Genomic DNA, 19,723 nt, shown 5'->3' on the forward strand with positions numbered 1-19,723 from the left:
GGTAAGATCTGGATTATTTTAGAAGACTTTATTTGGTCTGGTCTTTCTCAACCTTACTAGCTCCCACTGAAGAAATTTTGACTGTTCAGCCTGCAGAAGAGAAGGCTCCACGGAGATCTTAGAACTGCATTGCAATATCTTCAGAGGACCTATAGGAAGGCTGGGGGGGACTGTTCAGAAGGACTTGGGAGTGATAGAATGAGGAGCAACAGTTTGGAACTGGAGCAGGGCAGAGTCAGGTTGGACATCAGGAGGAAGTTCTGCACAGTGAGGGTGGGGAGACACTGGGACAGGCTGCCCAGGGAGGTGGCTGAGGCCCCATTGACTTGGAGACATCCAAGCTCAGCCTTGCTGTGTCCCTGTGCAGCCTGCTCTAGCTGGAGGTGTCCCTGCTGCCTACAGGGGGTTGGACAACATGCCCTTGGGGACTTCCTTCCAACCCAATGCCAGCTGTGAACTTTTACAGTATCACAGTAACACAGTATCACCAAGGTTGGAAGATCATCAAGTCCAACCTGTCACCACAGACCCCATGACTAAACCATGGCACCAAGTGCCACACCCAATCCCTTCTTGAACACCTCCAGGGATGGGGACTCCACCACCTCCCTGGGCAGTACATTCCAATGGCCAACGACTCTCTCAGTGAAGAACTTTCTCCTCACCTCGAGCCTAAACTTCCCCTGGTGCAGCTTCAGGCTGTGTCCTCTTGTTCTGGTGCTGGTTGCTTGAGAGAAGAGACCAACTCCCTCCTGGCTACAACCACTCTTCAGGTAGTTGTAGAGAGCAATGAGGTCTCCCCTGAGCCTCCTCTTCTCCAGGCTAAACAATCCCAGATCCTTCTCACAGAATCACACAGAATCACCAAGGCTGGAAGAGACCTCAAAGATCATCAAGTCCAACCTGTCACAGCAGACCTCATGACTAAACCATGGCACCAAGTGCCACATCCAATACTCTCTTGAACACTTCCAGAAATGAAAGCCTCTGGAGATGCTGGGGATTGAACTCGGGACCTCACACATGCGAAGCGTGTGCTCTACCACTGAGCTACATTCCCTCCCTCAGCCTCTCCTCACAGGGCTGTGCTCAAGGCTTCTCCCCAGCCTTGTTGCCCTTCTCTGGACACGTTCAAGTGTCTCGATGTCCTTCTTAAACTGAGGGGCCCAGAACTGGACACAGGACTCAAGGTGTGGCCTAAGCAGTGCAGAGTACAGGAGCACAATGACTTCCCTGCTCCTGCTGACCTCACTATTCTTAATGCAGGCCAGGATGCCATTGGCCTTCTTGGCCACCAGGGCACGCTGCTGGCTCATGTTTAGGCAGCTGTCAATCAGTACCTCCAGGTCCCTCTCTGTTTGGGAGCTCTCCAGCCACTCCAACCCCAGCCTGTAGCTCTGCATGGGGTTGTTGTGGCCAAAGTGCAGCACCTGGCACTTGGATTTGTTGAATGCCATCCTGTTGGACTCTGCCCATCTGTTCAGTTAGTTGAGGTCCTTCTGCAGAGCCCTTCTGCCCTCTAACTGACTAACATCTGCTCCCAACTTGGTGTCATCTGCAAATTTGCTGGTGACTGTCTCAATCCCCTCATCCAGATTATCAATGAAGATATTAAAGAGGATGGGGCCCAGCACTGATCCCTGGGGGACACCACTGGTGCCTGGCCGCCAGGTGGATGTGGCACCATTCACCACCACTCTCTGGGCTCAGCCTCCAGCCAGTCCCTAACCCAGCACAGAGTGTTGCTGTCCAAGCCACAAGCTGACAGCTTAGACAGCAGTTTGCTGTGGGGGACGGTGTCAAAGGCCTTGCTGAAGTCCAGGTAGACCACATCCACAGGCCTCCCCATATCCACCAGACGGGTCACCTGATCATAGAAGGAGATCAGGTTGGAGAGGCAGGACCTGCCCTTCCTAAATCCATGCTGGCTGGGCCTGAGCCCTTGGCCATCCTTCAGGTGCGCAGTTATTGTCGCCAGGATAATCTGCTCCATAATTTTCCCTGGCACTGAGGTCAGGCTGACTGGCCTGGAGTTTCCAGGTTTCTCCATCTGACCCTTCTTGTGGATGGGGATCACATTGGCCAGTTTCTTGTAGATGGGGATCACATTGGCCAGTTTTAGTCTTAAAAGACACTAAAAACTCATCTCCTTATAAGTCTCTTTCTACAGCGTGGTCTTGCCCAGCGTGTTCGACTTCTTCCCTTCTTGCCTCCCACCAGAAACCCCTGTCTGCAAAAGGGAAAGTGTGGTAAATCATTAACACTGCCATAAAATATCATGGATTGGGAACAGAGGTTAAGAAAGGACTTGTGGCTCTGCAGTGTATCCATTTGAATTCCAGGATCACACAAGTGCAATGCACAGCACCTTTGAAAATCCCTCCAAGGCCAGGGTTTTAGGTGAGCTAAGTGCTTACTCTGGAACAAACACATTTCTCCTGGTGTTCAAATCCTAGGTGGAAAGACTCACCCTGTTGTCCTCTTTAATTGAAGACAAAGTTAGATTGTGGGATGTTTTAGAAGAGGAAGTGATAACCTTTGAAAAGTCTGTGCTAAGAGGGGAAGGAATCAAATACACAGCTACAGCTGATGTGAAGGTGCTGAAGATTTTAGGGGTGGTGAAAATGGAATGGGTGGAAAGAATTCAACTGGAATTATTTCACTGTCCTGGTGTGCAACAAGATATTCAGGCAGAGGGTTTGGAGAGAGAGCACTGGAAAGAAAGTAATAATGGGACATCCATCAGGAGAAAGGTCAAGGCATGACTCAGCAAGCTCAGCCAGTGTTGCAGGGCACAGGGCAGCGTGAGGCTGCTGTCAGTCTCTGTAACTTGGAAAGCAAACTGTAGAGGAACGTCAGAGCTTCCACTGTGCTCCTGAGCAAAGCTTCTGTTGCCTTTAGCACCATAACCTCACCTTCTCCCCTCCCTTTTTGGCACTGAGCACAGACAGTTCAGTCTTCGTAGCACGTTATGACCATGATGTAGTCATGTTGTGTTCAGGGGGGTCCAAAACGTTGCAAGTGACAGCCAGCAGCCTGAAGGAAGCAAGAATGACCTTGCACACTTGGGAAACAGTCAATACTTTAGCTGTTTCAGTTCCAGGTTTTTCAAGGTGAAAAGCATTTCTTAAAACCAAATCTCAAGCCAGAACAGAATGAGCATCCTGCTCTGCACACAGGAGGTCATCTCCATTGTTACAGATGGCAGGAGTGAGGCTTCTGGAGCTGGGTGCCAGCAGGACCCTGCATGCCAATCTTCAGCTACTTCATGTCCTGCAACTGGGAAACTGTTTGGAACCCTTCAAGTGACTGACAATCTTACAACAGGCAAGGAGAGACATTACCATTCAACTGCAACACTAAGTCGCTTATCTCTGTAGTGGGCTGGAGAGGAGGAGACACACTGCCTAAGCTGCTCCTCAGAGAGGTGAAGAGAGACTCTGCTCCCCTGAAAGGAAGTCAGCAGCACCATCTGACTCCTTACACAGCAGCTGGTTTAACAGGGCGAGTAAAGGGGAGCTCTCCCAATACAAGAAGGCTAAACATTTACCAATGCTGTTATCAGCTTGGCATATCTGGGTCTTAGAATAATTAAACCAGCAAGATGAGCCCCTGGACAGTGTTGGAGGAGGACACAATTCGCTAAAAGCCACATAGTTAGAGTTTAACTTCTGTGCTATAATCCCAAATTCTTATAGTCTAAGTGTAAAACCCATACCTCCCACCTGACAGACTTGACAAGGGCTCTGGGAGCAGGCAGGAGCAATGGCTGGTTTCCTCTCAGACCTGGTGAGTAGCCAACCTCTTGTCTTCTCAGCCTAGCCATTAACAGTCAGCATGATGATTACAGATTACAGCAGAGGGAAGCAAAGAGAGCAGAGCACACGGTTGGGATAACGCTGCTGCAGCAGCAATAAGACTGACCACAAGGCATCTCCTGAGAGAAATACAAAAGACTGAGTGGTTTAAAAGAGGACCTGGGAAACCAGGAAAGAAAGAATTGGCATTTTGAGGGAGAGAGAAAATACTAGCAATGAAAAAGACAGAACAGAACCTCCCCTGCCATCTACTGCCCTGCACTCTCCAGGGCACTCAATTGTGCCTGGAAATAGGACTGCTGGTGAACAGTGCTCTGAAATCCCACACACCCCATGGAAATACAGCATTTGAGTAGAAGTCATTCAAGCAGGGTCTGTAAGTGGGCAGATGTGGTTAATCTCTGGAAACTGAACAACAATATCTCCAGGGAGGCAAAGTTGAAGGAAAAAAAGAGATTCAAGCAAGCTGTGGCTACTCACTGATACAAAAGCAAACACAAACTGCCTGGAGAAGGCTTTTATGATTATTTTGTTGTTATTACTTCTGTGGCTAGCAGAAACAAGAGAATTAGAGATGGCACCTTTTCAAGCTGCTAATAAAGAGGAATGTGCAGATCGATGTCTTAGCAATTTCCCAGCAACTTTGCTTGATTATTGAAGAACTCAACATGGGTTGTTTTTTTGCATTTTAAAGGCTTCTTAATGACAGAAATGTGAAGACACAAGATCTCCTAGATCCTCTCACAGCCTGACAGCCACGCTGCTGTCAGCAACTGAGGGTGTTTCATCATCTTTGGCAGGTTCAGTACCGGAAGCTGCTGCTGATGATCGTGGTGCTAGGCATCGGTGGAACTCATCTGATTGGTTTTCAGATGTCTGTGATAAATTATGCTTCCCCGGTAAGCAGAGCCTTCAGAAAATCACTTCTGTAGCTCCTCTTCCTGGGACTAGGCTTCACACTTTGAAGATTCTCTATAAAAAAATCTCCTAGGTGTTGTTATCTAAGCTCATTCCCTGCTCTTTCCAGTGCCACACTGTTCACTGCCAAAGGGACAAAAAGGGTTTGGATGATTGTCAGGAGCTGTGCTCCAAAGATGAGTTCCCACCAAACTGTGTGGAAACAATATATAGGAGCCACAGAATGTTAGGGCTTGGAAGGGACCTCCAGAGACCAAGTCAAACCCCTCTGCCAATGCAGCATCACCTAGAGCAGGTCACATAGGCAGGCTTTGAAAGTCTTCTCAGGAGGAGACTCCACAACTCCTCTGAGCAGCCTGTCCCAGGGCTCTGTCACCCTCACAGTAAAGATGTGTCTCCTTGTGTTGAGGTGAAACCTCCTGTGTCCTAGCTTGTGGCCATTGTTCCTTGTCCTTTAACTGGGCACCACTGAAAAGGGAGTGGTACCTTCATCCTGTAACCTACCCCTCAGAAAAGGTCTAAAAACTAACCAAGTCTTGCCCTTCAGCTCAGCCCTTCTCTCTTTTTACCCACTACCTGCAGCAGGAACAGAACTGCAGACTGGCTTGGGTTGGAAGGGACCTCCAATGGCCATCCAGTCCAAACCTCCCTGCAGTGAACAACCTCCACTAGATCAGGTTGCTCAGAGCCTTGTCTAGCCTGACCTTAAATATTTCCAAGAATGGGTCTCAACTACCTCCCTGACCAACCTGTTCCTGTATTCCCCCACATGAGGCCCCATCTCTGAAGATACTCAAGTCCAGGAACATTTGTACTTCACCAGAACCACAGAATCACAGAATCACAGAATGTTAGGGGTTGGAAGGGACCTCCAGTGGTCACCTAGTCCAACCCCCCTGCCAGAGCAGGATCACCTATAGGTCACACAGGAATGCATCCAGATCCCAATATTTTGGTGTAGAAGAGACAGGCTTCAATAGCCTCAAGAGCATGATGCACCTTTGAAAGCTTCTCTTACACTTTGAGGCTGTATGAGAGGAAGTATCGACCGTAGTGTGCAAACAGGTGTCCCCTAGCCATGCTTTTACTAACTAATATTAAGATGATTCTTATCTTTCTTTCTTTTCTTTTCTCTCTCTTTCTTTCTTTCTTTCTTTCTTTCTTTCTTTCTTTCTTTCTTTCTTTCTTTCTTTCTTTCTTTCTTTCTTTCTTTCTTTCTTTCTTTCTTTCTTTCTTTCTTTCTTTCTTTCTTTCTTTCTTTCTTTCTTTCTTTCTTTCTTTCTTTCTTTCTTTCCTTCTTTTTCTTTCCCTCTTTCCTTCCTTCCTTCCTTCCTTCCTTCCTTCCTTCCTTCCTTCCTTCCTTCCTTCCTTCCTTCCTTCCTTCCTTCCTTCCTTCCTTCCTTCCTTCCTTCCTTCCTTTCAATTGGAAACATTCTTAAGCACTTTTGTGATTAATGCTTGAGTGGGACAAAAATCTCTCTTCCTGTCACAGCATATTCAGAAGTTCATTAATGAAACGTGGCTGGAGCGCTACGGCTCGGTGCTGTCCCAGGAGACGCTGACCTTACTGTGGTCCCTCGTGGTGTCTGTGTTCTGTGTAGGAGGCATGGTGGGCTGTCTGTGTAGTGGGTACCTGACTGCAAAATATGGCAAGTAAGTGTCTTTCCCAACAGCTTCCTAATCAGGGCAGCAATGAAGTACTGTTCACCCAACACAATGGATACCAGAATTCTCCTGCTCCCCTTTCTGGGACAGAATTTCCCCAGCATGTGTAAGTGCCCCATGTACACTGGAGGAAGGAGAATATGCAGCTCTTTCTGATGCCCCTTGCCAGGGGTTTTGGTGCTGTACAATTCCTTCAGGTGCTACACAATTCCTTTATTTTTGTTGAAAACTGACTAAGAAACAAACCTCTGAAAATTCCTTGTCAGTACTGCCCTAGGGAGCCCAACAACCCAGCAGTGGTGAAGAAGGGGTCGGGGTCCTGTAGGCAAAATATTTTTCATTATTAATTGAGTTCTGGGCCCCAAAGTTTAGGAAGGACATTGAGACACTTGAAGGTGTCCAGAGGGCAACGAGGCTGGGGAGAGGCCTTGAGCACAGCCCTGTGAGGAGAGGCTGAGGGAGCTGGGGTTGCTTAGCCTGGACAAGAGGAGGCTCAGGGGAGACCTCATTGCTCTCTACAACTACCTGAAAGGAAGCTGTAGCCAGGAAGGGGCTGGTCTCTCTAGCAACCAGCACCAGAACAAGAGGACACAGTCTCAAGCTGTGCCAGGGGAGGTTTAGGCTGGCGGTGAAGAGAAAGCTCCTCACAGAGAGAGTTGTTGGCCATTGGAATGTGCTGCCCAGGGAGGTGGTGGAGTCCCCATCCCTGGAGGTGTTCAAGAGGGGATTGGACGTGGCACTTGGTGCCATGGTTTAGTCCTGAGGTCTGTGGTGACAGGTTGGACTTGGTGATCTTTGAGGTCTCTTCCAACCTTGGTGATACTGTGATACTGTGATTTCAGCCTTAAAAAAAAATAAACAATTGTGCAGGCCCACTGCCTCTGTAAGGATATTCAGAGTCTCAGCAAAACCAAGCAGATCCTTCAGGCCACATTCAGAACCTTCTCTTTGAAGGTAGCCATAAAGACCACCAGAAATGTCTAGCTTGAGGTGTGCAGTGAAGAAAGCCCTCTGAAGCTGGATCTGCCTTGTTCCGGGGACACCTGCAGGGAGCCTCACCCACAGGATAAAAGCCGAAAAGACCATTCCTTGCCAGTATTTATCCTGCAGGAGTTTCCTTCCGCCTCCTGGCGGCTCACATAGTGTCAGCACGGAAAAGAGGAATATTAATTTCTCCCTTCCCACTTCTATCACGCCTTTTAAGAATCAGACACGTTTGTCCTATAAACAGTGGATATACATTTAATCACGGCCATGGCTTGGTCTGCAAAATCCAGAGGAGAAGAGGCAGGGTTAATTAAAGATGAAAAACCAAAGCGTGGATGATAGTCCTGTGCTGCTGGCTGTTGCAGGAAGAAATGTCTGCTGTTCGATGACGTTGTCCTGATCACAGCCACGCTGCACGTTGGCTTCAGCAGGAGAGCCAGGTCCTTCGAGATGATCCTGATCGGGCGCTTCCTCGAGGGCTTCAGTGCTGGTAGGACTCCCCCCAATTCTCCGTGTTAGTGTGACTTCTCTGGGGGGGATACAGAAATCCTCCTGCTGGGCGTACCCGGCCACGCACAGCAGCCCCAGTGGAACAAGGACCGGGTTGAGACAAGGTAAGACGAGCTGTGCTTTGCCTTCTAGAGCTTTTGTGGAGAGAGGCATCTCGTGGGTTAGCTAAACATCCTGCTCAGAGGAAAAGACACTCTTTAAAAGGAGAATGTACCTTTTTAAAGCTAAAAGGTACTTTTTAAAGGGAAAAGGTACTTTATTTTTTAAATGTAAAAGGCACTTTTTAAAAGGAAAAGGTCCCTTTTTTAAGAGAAAACATAGTTTTTTAAAGGAAAAGGTCCCCTTTTTAAGAGAAAACATAGGTTTTTTAAAGGAAAAAGTCCTTTTTTAAGGGAAAACATAGTTTATTTGAACGAAAAGGTCCCTTTTTAAAGGGAAAACATAGTTTTTTTAAAGGAAAAGGCCCCTTTTTTAAGAGAAAACAGTTTTTTTAAAGGAAAATGTCCTTTTTTTAAGAGAAAACAGTTTTTTTTAAAGGGAAAGGTTCCTTTTTTAAGAGAAAACAGGGTTTTTTTAAAGGAAAAGGTCCCTTTTTTAAGAGAAAACATAGTTTTTCTAAAGGAAAAGGTATCTCTTTTCAGAGAAAACATAGTTTATTTAAAGGAAAAAGTCCCTTTTTTAAGGGAAAACATAGTTTTTGAAAGGAAAAGGTCCCTTTTTAAAGGGAAAACATAGTTTTTTTAAGGAAAAGGTCCCTTTTTTAAGAGAAAACATAGTTTTTCTAAAGGAAAAGGTCTCTTTTTTAAGGGAAAACATAGTTTTTTAAAGGAAAAGGCCCCTTTTTTTAAGAGAAAACAGTTTTTTTAAAGGAAAAGGTCCCTTTTTTAAGAGAAAACATAGTTTTTTAAAGGAAAGGGTCCCTTTTTTTAAAGGAAAAAGGTCCTTTTTAAAGGAAAACAGTCATTTTTTAAAGGAAAAGGAACTTTTTTAAAGGAAAAGGTACATTTTCAGCCTATTACTGTGGAAGATACATAGAGAGGCAAGAGCTACCCTTAAGCTGAAGGCAAAATGCAAAGAGCCTCTGTCTCTTGGTTTCTATAGCTTTAGCTCTCTTCTTCACCTTAGGAATTAATATGAATGCCCACATGCAGTATGCTGGAGAGATCTCACCTAAGAAGCTGCGTGGATTTGTAAACGTGACCTGCTCTGTGTTTCTTGCACTAGGAAAAGCTGTAGCAAGAGTTCTTGGGCTACGGTATTTGTGCTACTCCTTCTCATGCTATTTGCTATGTATTTGTCTTCTGCACAGCAGGAAAGTTGTTCTCCCAGTCCTAGAAACAGGCATACACTAAAAGGATGCATGTACCCCACAGCAGTCACTAAGGTTTCCATGCCATGGGGAGACAAAGGCCCTTCTCTTGAGAAAGGCTGAATCCATCTCTGTAGGTGTGGTCTCTCTACTGAAGCTAAAGATTAAACATAAATGCTCTTAGTAAACTTCTGAGCTCTGAAATCTCTGCTGATTTCCTGATAGCCTGCTGTGGGAATACTCAGGCTCTGGTGATCTTTAGAAAATACTCAAATCACATCAACCTTGCAGCAGAAATAAAGCATTGGTCTATTTGCCTTTCCCTAGCCTAAACCCTGTACACTGTACACTGCACTGGTTAGGCCACACCTTGAGTACTGTGTCCAGTTCTGGGCCCTTCAGTATAGGGAAGATGTTGAGTTGCTGGAATGTATCCAGAGAAGGGCTTTGGAGCACAGCCCTGTGAGGAGAGGCTGAGGGAGCTGGGGTTGCTTAGCCCGGAGAAGAGGAGGCTCAGGGGAGACTTTATTGCTGTCTACAACTACCTGAAAGGAGATTGTAGCCACGTGGGGGTTGGTCTCTTCTCCCAGGCAGCCTGCACCAGAACAAGAGGACACAGTTTCAAGCTGTGCCAGGGGAGGTTTAGACTGGATGTTAGGATGAAATTCTTCATAGAGAGAGTGATTGGCCATTAGAGGGAGGGAGGTGGTAGAGTCGCCATCATTGGAGGTGCTTAGGAGGAGACTTGATGGGGTGCTTGGTGCCATGGTTTAGTTAATTGGATGGTGTTGGATGATGGGTTGGATTCGATGATCTTGAAGGTCTCTTCCAACCTGGTCTATTCTATTCTATTCTATTCTATTCTATTCTATTCTATTCTGTTCTGTTCTGTTCTGTTCTGTTCTGTTCTGTTCTGTTCTGTTCTGTTCTATTCTATACATATTCTATTCTAAACCTATTCTATTCTATTCTATTCTTCTCTATTCTATTCTAAACATATTCTATTCTAAACATATTCTATTCTAAACATATTCTGTTTTAATTGATCTCTTCTTGAATGGATCTTTTCAAGGCCTGTATGTGTATTGTGTCTCTTCAGCTAGTCTAGGATCTAGAAACCACCAAAGCAGTTGTGAATTGTACTTGTGCTGGATTATGAACACTCTCTAACGTGCCTCCATAGGGATCTCTTAGGAAGTGAAGACATGTGGAACCTGCTGCTGTCCTTCCCTGGGGTGATGGCACTGATCCAACTGCTCTTGTTGCCATTCTTCCCTGAGTCCCCTCCTTATCTCTTGCTGCAAAAAGGAGACAAGGATGGTTGCTTGAGAGGTAAAACAAACCTTTAAATCCTTAATTTGGTAAGCTCTTGGGAAAGTGAAGCTGATGGAGGGAATCTATTAGCCAGCTACAGATTTCCTGATAATTCCACGATTAGAGCAGACTAAGCAGAGCCATCAGAAGTATTTGAGATTGAAATACTGAAAACCATTTTCTAGGCAAGTCTCAGCATGTTTCCAGTTCTTTGCTCAGTAGCTGGTGAATCAAAGCATGGCCTGAACTGCAACTGTTTAATGCCATGAGAAGTTGAAAGACACAGAGGTCTGCACGGATCAGATGATGGAGGAGTACACTTTGTTCTGTCTCTTCTGTAGCCATGAAGCAGCTCTGGGGAGAAGCGAATTATCATGCAGAATTTGATGACTTGATGAAGGAAAAGGCTGCAAAAAAAGGCACTAAAATCATGAATGTCCTAGAGGTGCTGAGGGAACCATCAGTGTATCCACAGCTGATCACCGTGCTTCTCCTTTTGCTAAGCCTGCAGCTCTGTGGCCTGAGTGCAGTTGAGTACATCCTGTTTCCATGCTTACATCTACTGTTAAGTAACCAAAGCACCACAATTCCAACTTGTTACTTTCCTCTGGATCTGCATTACTCCTCCTCACACAGAGCCCACTGCCTGTGAAGATCTGTGGTATCATTACCAGTACTGCTCCATACTTTTAATGGAGCTTGCCATGTGGGAGCTCAAGAGAGCAACTCAGCCTGAGTCCCTGCAGGAGCACTGTTGTGTTCATTTCCCTGGTGGTATTCACAAAGGCTCTGTAGGAGGAAGGATCATGAAGGCCCTAAGGCTTGCTACAACTTGGAGATCCACTTATCTAGACTGCCAGCTCCACTTCTTTTGACTTCTGCAGCAGCAGATGCTAGCTATAACCACACAGTTTTCATTCCTTTTGATAAAGGAGACTTATCCATTAAGTGATTACTTTTCAGTTGTTTACACATAAAGGTGGCTGAGCCCTCTACAGCCCAAGCTAATCACCACTTCCCTGGATATCATTTTGATTACCTGCCAGCAGGTCTCTCTCCATTCTTTCTTAAGCCTGTGCACTCTTCTGCAGCTTGTTCATGACAGTTGTCAGCAAGGTGGGCAGAGGAGGCATTTCTGTGCTCTGCTGATGGGGAACTGGTGCCCAGTCCATCAGAGACTTTGCAGAGAGGCAGATGACTCAGGCCTGCTTTTCATTTTCTTCACTCCCTAACTGGTTCCCTTCCCTCTTTGCCAAAACATCTTTTCCCATGCCTTACAGGCAGTATGATCCTTTCAGCTGCTGCTTCCCCCCCCCCCCCCTTTTTCAAATCCTTTCTTTATCTCCATTAACCTTTTGATTTCTCACCTCTCAAGCAGATTTGTCACCTCTGTTAAGCCCCAGTGACGCCTGCTGCTTTTGCAGCGACGACCAAGCTAAGTGTGAAGTCCGTGCCGCATCTGCCGGCTATGCTTCCTTCTGAAAATGTTTCTTGTTTCCCAGATCACCTTTTACACCTCAGAAATCTTTCAGACAGCCAATCTGCAGGAAAGCATAATCCCATATGTATCTCTGGGAGTTGCAGTCTCTGAGCTCATCTCTGTCGTCTTCTGTGTAAGTCAGACCTTTGCGGGGCTTGAGGAGTTAATGTACTTGTGAGTTGAGTCTGACCTTCCCCTTATGCACTGAAGATGTTTTTGTGGTACTGTATACATCTGTACAGTGGGTTGTTACCAGCTAACCTTCCTTCAGGAAAATGAATCTTCTCCTTAGGAACTGAAGAATTGGTTTGTGGCACTGCACAAATCTGTAAAGTGGGTTGCTAGCCATCCACTCCAAATTTTGTCCCAGCTTTGATGTCTTTCTTCCCATCTTCATTTTCCATACTTTATGATAGCAAATCCCTCTCTTGTTCATACAGGTAGAATTAAATGGCATTCAAACATAAAGAAGTGTATTTATTGCCATGTGCTTGTGTTATATTTGAAAGGAATTGGAGCATATTTGCATTGATTAAAGTGTTTAAGAAGCAGTAGCTGCAATGCTGGGCATTAGAGAGGCTGGAAGGAAATCAATACATAATAAACTTGCTACCAATCAGATTGGAGTTTTCTAAAGGGAAAAAGAGCTCAAGAAGGATGCTTCATTTGCTGGAAGGCTGACAGCTGGATTTTCCATGCTTCTTTTTCACTCTTAGAGCTCCATTATTGACCGTTTTGGACGCCGGATTCTCCTGTGGGGTGGTTATTCACTGATGGCCCTGACCCTGGTGCTGCTTGAGACAAGCCTTCTACTGAGCGTAAGCACTTACAGGATGAACAAGGGATGAAGCCCAGCCAGCATGGATTTAGGAAGGGCAGGTCCTGCCTCACTAACCTGATCTCCTTCTATGACCAGGTGACTGCCTGGTGGATGTGGGGCAGGCTGTGGATGTAGTCTGCCTGGACTTCAGAAAGACCTTTGACACTGTCCCCCATAGCAAACTCCTGGCCAAGCTGTCAGCCCCTGGCTTGGACAGCAGCACTCTGAGCTGGGTTAGGAACTGGCTGGAGGCTGAGCCCAGAGAGTGGTGGTGAATGGTGCCCCTGCCAGCTGGCAGCCAGTCCCTAGTGGTGTCCCCCAGGGATCAGTGCTGGGCCCCATCCTGTTCAATATCTTTACTGATGATCTGGATGAGGGCATTGAGTCCATCATCAGTAAATTTGCAGATGACACCAAGTTACAGAGATCTCTGCAGAGGGACTTTGACAGGCTAGACAGAGGGACAGAGCCCAAGTGGCATCTAAGCGCCAGGTTCTACACATTGGCCACAGCAACCCCATGCAGTGCTACAGGCTGGGGTCAGAGTGGCTGAGAGCAGCCAGGCAGAAAGGGACCTGGGGGTACTGGTTGATATCAGCGGAACATGAGCCAGCAGTGTGCCCAGGTGGCCAAGAAGGCCAATGGCATCCTGGCCTGGATCAGGAACAGTGTGGCCAGCAGGAGCAGGGAAGTCATTGTGCCCCTGTACTCAGCACTGGTTAGGCCACACCTTGAGTACTGTGTCCAGTTCCTCAGTTTAGGAAAGACGTTGAGATGCTGGAAGGTGTCCAGAGAAGGGCAACAAAGTTGGGGAGGGGTTTGGAGCACAGCCCTGTGAGGAGAGGTTGAGGGAGCTGGGGTTGCTTAGCCTGGAGAAGAGGAGGCTTAGGGGAGACCTTATTGCTGTCTACAACTACCTGAAGGGAGGTTGTAGCCAGGTGGGGGTTGGTCTCTTCTCCCAGGCAACCAACACCAGAACAAGAGGACACAGTCTCAAGCTGTGCCAGGGGAGATTTAGACTGGATGTTGGGAAGAAGTTCTTCCCAGAAAGAGATTGGCCATTGGAATGTACTGCCCAGGGAGGTGGTGGAGTCACCATCACTGGAGGTGCTTAGGAAGAGACTAGATGGGATGCTTGGTGCCATGGTTTAGATGATTAGATGGTGTTGGGTGATTGACGTGATGATCTTGAAGGTCTCTTCCAACCTGGTCTCCTTCTATTCTATTCTATTCTATTCTATTCTATTCTATTCTATTCTATTCTATTCTATTCTATTCTATTCTATTCTATTCTATTCTATTCTATTCTATTCTAGTCTATTCCATTCCATTCCATTCCATTCCATTCCATTCCATTCCATTCTATTCTATTCTATTCTATTCTATTCTATTCTATTCTCACTCTGCAGGATAGCAGATAGCCAAGCCTTAACTTTCATGCCCAAAATAGCAGGTCAGAATATTTTCTGAGTATAAACTCAGCCTCTCTACAAGGCTTTCTTTGTCCTGCCTTGTAGCTCATCTTTTTTTTTAATCAGGCTTTCAGTCAGTCATGGAAAAAGTTTTTGTAAACCACTGGCCTGTTTCCCATGACATTAACTTAGCATGACTAATTCAGTTGGAAGCAAATGGAAGCTGTATTTACAAGCAAAAAATACACTCTACAATGGAATGCAATGAATATGTACAAAATATACAGGAGTTACAATATTATACAGATATTTACAATGAGAAAAAAAAAAAACACAGAGACTCCCCTGGCACCCCTCTGGTTCTCCCAGAGACCAGGGAAGCTGCTCTGCTCCCCCCGCCTCCCCTTTCCCTTTGCACCAAAGAGATGTGGATGTGGATGTGGATGTGGATGTGGATGTGGGGAGGCCTGTGGATGTGGTCTACCTGGACCTCAGCAAGGCCTTTGACACCGTCCACCATAGCAAACTCCTGGCCAAGCTGTCAGCTCCTGGCTTGGACAGGAGCACACTGTGTTGGGTTGGGAACAGGCTGGAGGGCCGAGCCCAGAGAGTAGTGGTGAATGGTGCCACATCCAGCTGGCAGACAGGCACTAGTGGCGTGCCCCAAGGATCAGTGCTGGGCCCCATGCTCTTTAACATCTTTATTGATGATCTGGATGAGGGCATTGAGTCCATCATCAGTAAATTTGCAGATGACACCAAGCTGGGGGCAGGAGTTGATCTGCTGGAGGGTAGAGAGGCTCTGCAGAGAGACCTCGACAGGCTGGGCAGATGGGCAGAGTCCAAGGGCATGAGATTGAACACATCCAAGTGCCAGGTTCTGCACATTGGCCACAACAACCCCATGCAGAGCTACAGGCTGGGGTCAGAGTGGCTGAGAGCAGCCAGGCAGAGAGGGACCTGGGGGTGCTGGTTGATGGTAGGCTGAACATGAGCCTGCAGTGTGCCCAGGCAGCCAAGAGGGCCAATGGCATCCTGGCCTGCATCAGGAACAGTGTGGCCAGCAGGAGCAGGGAGGTCATTCTGCCCCTGTACACTGCACTGGTTAGGCCACACCTCGAGTCCTGTGTCCAGTTCTGGGCCCCTCAGTTTAGGAAGGAGGTTGACTTGCTGGAACAAGTCCAGAGAAGGGCAACGACGTTGGTGAGGGGTTTGGAACACAGCCCTGTGAGGAGAGGCTGAGGGAGCTGGGGCTGCTTAGCCTGGAGAAGAGGAGACTCAGGGGTGACCTTATTGCTGTCTACAACTACCTGAAGGGAGGTTGTAGACAGGTGGATGTTGGTCTCTTCTCCCAGGCAGCCAGTACCAGAACAAGAGGACACAGTCTCAGGCTGCACCAGGGGAGGTTCAGGTTGGATGTTAGGAAGAAGTTCTATACAGAGAGAGTGATTGCCCATTGGAATGGGCTGCTCAGGGAGGTGGTGGAGTCGCCATCACTGGAGATTTTCAGGAGGAGACTTGATGGGTGCTTGGTGCCATGGGTTAGTTGTTTAGGTTGGTTGGATTGGTTGAAGGGTTGGACATGATGATCTTGAAGGTCTCTTCCAACCTGGTCTGGTTTATTCTATTACTCTATTAAATAAACACAGGAATAGAGCAGTGTTAGTGTTCTTATCTTTTCTCAAGGCCAGCCAGAAGTGGTTATTATCTCCCCAGGTAAAGCAGAACAGCTGAGACCACAGGAGAAAAGAAAAGGAATGGGAAATGGAAGTAAAATGTGAAAGATGTTATGGAACAACTGCTTCTATACCCCAGGCTTCCATCCAATGAATTGGTTTAGAATAATCTTTTCTTTTCCTTTTTACACCCAATAGTGAGTTATTTATATTTTTCTACTTTTCTGCTTGAAATCTGCAGCTCAGTTTTAAAGGCATAGCCAAAAACTGCCAAAACCTGGCTCAGCTTTCCTCCAGCTCTCTGCCTGACGTCTCCAAACCTCCTCTGTGCCTTGTTCTGCTGTCTTTTAAATCTTCACACCAGCATCATTGCTGTCACCTTTCCCACGTGCTATCCCATGCCTCCTGCAGCTGAAGCAGTGTGTGCTGATCCTCCCAACAACCATCAGTCTTCTCCCTTAATGAAAGTGATCCAGCTGAATAGTGCAGCTCTCCAGCTACTTCCATGTGGGGTGGTGGAAAGTAGTGAGGAACCCAGTGTCAAGGCTTAAGTAGTGGTAATGTTGTCAGCCCACAAGCTTTTGCTTCTTCCTGGTTCACAGATATCTTCTGGTTCACATTTGTCTGAAGTTGTCTAATTCACTCAGAAAATGAGGTTGAACCAGTAACAATTTCCCCCAAGCTGTGATCAGCTCAGGGGACCTTACAGCTGCCTTCCAGTATCTGAATGGACCCTGTAGGAAAGCTGCAGAAGGACTTTTCCTGAGGGTGTCTGGAGACAGGACAAGGGGGAAGGGTTTGAAGCTGAGGCAGAGGAGGGTTAGACTGGAGCTGAGGAAGAAGTTCTTCAGAGCAAGGAGCAAGGTTAGTGAGACTCTGGCACAGGCTGCCTGGGGAAGCTGTGGCTGCCTCCTTCCTGGAGGTATTCAAAGCCAGGTTGGATGAGGCCTTGAGCACCCAAGCCTAGTTGAGAAGTGTCCCTGTGCATGGCAGAGAGGTTGGAATAGATGAGCTCCGAGGTCCCTTCCAGCCTGAGCCAGTCTAGGATTCTGTGATTTACTTGTTTTGCAGACCAGGGTGCAGTTCAGCTCACCTCTGCAGATAGGTGCAGACACCTTTAGCCTTCCATTGCATTCAGCACACAAAGCTAAGTAGTTCCAGTGAGCATCTATTACAAAACTCAGCACCACGAGCTTTGTCCTAAGTGTATCTTCTCCTGCATGTTTGGATCAGCCATGCTGCAGCTATGGAATTGATTTTCATTCTCTCCCTCCTTTCCCCTTTGCCCAGGATCGTTTCCTCTGGCTGCCTTACTGCAGTGTTACCCTCATCTTTTTATTCATCATCGCCTATGGAATGGGACCGTGTGAGTATAACAACAAAAGCAACAGGAAACTCTGGGCAACATGGATAAGCACAGGGCATGAATACAGGGGAGCAGAACTAGGTACATCTTTGAACAGCTTAGTCTGGGCTGAAGTGGAGGGAGTCTCAATTTGTGATGAATCAATGACGAAAGAAACAGTTTGTTTAACCAATTACTTGAAAGGCTTCAGACTGATGAATCAGGATCCTGTTTCCTCTCCCTGGATTACAGGCTCAAGCCAAAAAACCCAAACTTATTAATCAGTCCACTGAGACTTGTTCTGGAGGGTGTGAATGCTGCTTCGTGCATACAGGACCTGGGGGTACTGGTCGATGGTAGGCTGAACATGAGCCTGCAGTGTGCCCAGGCAGCCAAGAGGGCCAATGGCATCCTGGCCTGCATCAGGAACAGTGTGGCCAGCAGGAGCAGGGAGGTCATTCTGCCCCTGTATACTGCACTGGTTAGGCCACACCTCGAGTCCTGTGTCCAGTTCTGGGCCCCTCAGTTTAGGAAGGAGGTTGACTTGCTGGAACGAGTCCAGAGAAGAGCAACAAAGTTGGTGAGGGGCTTGGAACACAGCCCTGTGAGGAGAGGCTGAGGGAGCTGGGGTTGCTCAGCCTGGAGAAGAGGAGGCACAGGGGTGACCTTATCACTCTCTACAACTACCTGAAGGGAGGTTGTAGACAGGCTGATGATGGTCTCTTCTCCCAGGCAGCCCAGCACCAGAACAAGAGGATACAGTCTCAGGCTGCACCAGGGGAGGTTCAGGTTGGCTGTTAGGAAGAAGTTCTATACAGAGAGAGTGATTGCCCATTGGGATGGGCTGCCTGGGGAGGTGGTGGAGTCGCTGTCATTGAAGGTGTTCAGAAGGAGACTTGATGGGGTGCTTGGTGCCATGGGTTAGCTGTTTGGGTGGGTTGGATTGGTTGATGGGTTGGATGCGATGATCTTGAAGGTCTCTTCCAACCTGGTTTGGTTTATTCTAATAAAGGTTTATTCTAATAAAGGTTCTGCCTTTGCCTAAGGGCATAGGCAGCCTCTTCTAAGCCACCAAGGTTTTCTCAGCTCACCTGTAAAACCCTACTCTGGCATACAGTCTGTCTCTTAGCATTGCTCTGTCCTTTCCCATCCTCTCTTAATGTCACCTGAACCACCTACATCTATGTAACACCAGAACCAAATTTACAGCTCTCTGCTAAGACTTCACTCACTGAAGACCAATATTTACTCTGAAAGCTCCCTGACTAACTCCTGCTTGTACTTATTGAAGTCTCCAAACTCAGATGGCAGCCTTTCTTGTTCTAAGGGCTGTATATGAGGCCCATGAATGTCTTGAAAACCTAACAGAATCCCTATGGCAGCAGAAGCCAGGGGTCTGCTATGGGCAATGGAGAGAAATGGGCCATTCAGCTCTTTATGTTATACACCTTAGGTGGAGAGAAACTGCACTTCAAGGTGTTCATCTCTCCCCAGGGACCATCAGAGAAGTCTGTAGGGGGGTTCAGATAGAGAGGGCTGCACTGCCACATTTGGCTACGTTTGACCAGTGACATACATTTAGTGAGTAGGAGGAAAATGGTTACCTACAACAGAGTCTCTGTTGCTTTTTTATGGTTTGGTTTCTCTTTGTTTGTTTGTTTTTAAACTCAGCTGGAGCTGTCGCATCTGTTATGACCGAAGTCTTCACCCTCACGACAAAGTCCTCTGCTTTTGTCCTTTGTGGAATCATCATCTGGCTGGGCCTCGCTTTCACTGGGATGCTTTTCCCCTTTGCTGTTGTATGTAATTTGATTTGAATCTTCCCTTTGCCCTCTACCAGTTTAAACTGGTTTTCTGTGCTGGTCTGGACAGGGAGTAGGATGAAATGCCTCGCAGGTTATCAAAGCTGTGGTTCCCTTATTGATACTGGTATAAGGAGGCCATTTATGTCAAACAGTTCCCCAGGCCTCAGAAACAGTGTGAAAAGATGAATCAATCTCCCTTTCACTGAAATCAGCTCGCTCCTTATTTCCCAGGAATAAATCCCCAACCCACAGGAATCTGTAGGTGCAAACGTTCAGGGAAACCACTCACCTCATTCTGTTTTTGTCTCCAGATGCTTCTGGGTCCTTTTTGCTTCCTCATCTTCATTGCTGTGCTGGTAGTTTCAGCGATTCTCATCTATCTGTTCCTCCCAGAAACAAAAGGAAAATCAACCTTTGAAATCACAGAGGAGTTCAAAACCTGCCGGTTTAAGAAGCAACGTCGTCAGGCTGTGGAGGAGAACGCTGCTGAAGAGAAGACTTTCTGCACCAAGCTCTGACAGGCCACCACAGGCAACTGCCACTGCCAGAGAGCCCTGTCTCAAGATGGAACCGAAAGCTAAATCTTCACAGGGACTTTCCTCAATAAAATGTGATCTGAAAAGTAATCCACAGCTGGCTTGTCATTAATCCAAGCACTCCTGTT

General features: G+C 47.1%; 1 protein-coding gene and 1 non-coding gene across 3 annotated transcripts; one reads left to right on the forward strand and one right to left on the reverse strand.

Moving 5' to 3' along the window:
• Positions 1–988: 988 nt before the first annotated feature.
• TRNAA-CGC (transfer RNA alanine (anticodon CGC)) lies at positions 989–1,060 on the reverse strand. The gene has a single exon. It is a non-coding gene; the product is annotated as a tRNA-Ala (tRNA).
• A 2,538-nt stretch (positions 1,061–3,598) lies between these two features.
• On the forward strand, positions 3,599–19,723 carry LOC137450517 (solute carrier family 2, facilitated glucose transporter member 11-like). 2 transcript variants are annotated; one of them, XM_068157131.1, is made up of 12 exons: positions 3,599–3,789; positions 4,619–4,717; positions 6,229–6,389; positions 7,754–7,878; positions 9,024–9,153; positions 10,391–10,539; positions 10,863–11,050; positions 12,024–12,134; positions 12,718–12,819; positions 17,200–17,275; positions 18,926–19,053; positions 19,453–19,723. In XM_068157131.1, the coding sequence occupies exons 1-12, from the start codon at positions 3,766–3,768 to the stop codon at positions 19,705–19,707; spliced, it is 1,548 nt and encodes a 515-aa protein (XP_068013232.1). In that variant the 5' UTR covers positions 3,599–3,765; the 3' UTR covers positions 19,708–19,723. The 2 variants fall into 2 exon arrangements, with proteins under 2 accessions (XP_068013232.1, XP_068013233.1); XM_068157132.1 differs by having other exon boundaries at positions 3,602–3,789; positions 19,371–19,669.

The sequence above is a fragment of the Melanerpes formicivorus genome, unplaced genomic scaffold (assembly GCF_026170545.1).
Source record: "Melanerpes formicivorus ecotype bairdi unplaced genomic scaffold, bMelFor1.0.p_v2 SCAF_36, whole genome shotgun sequence".
Taxonomy (NCBI): domain Eukaryota; kingdom Metazoa; phylum Chordata; class Aves; order Piciformes; family Picidae; genus Melanerpes; species Melanerpes formicivorus.

Excerpts from the sequence above, each read along its gene's own strand:
- LOC137450517 (XM_068157131.1), top strand. The coding sequence starts at position 3,766 with ATGGCTGGTTTCCTCTCAGACCTG. Across the intron at positions 10,540-10,862 it reads CAAGGATGGTTGCTTGAGAG|CCATGAAGCAGCTCTGGGGA; the intron begins GTAAAACAAACC and ends TCTCTTCTGTAG. Across the intron at positions 11,051-12,023 it reads AGCTCTGTGGCCTGAGTGCA|ATCACCTTTTACACCTCAGA; the intron begins GTTGAGTACATC and ends CTTGTTTCCCAG.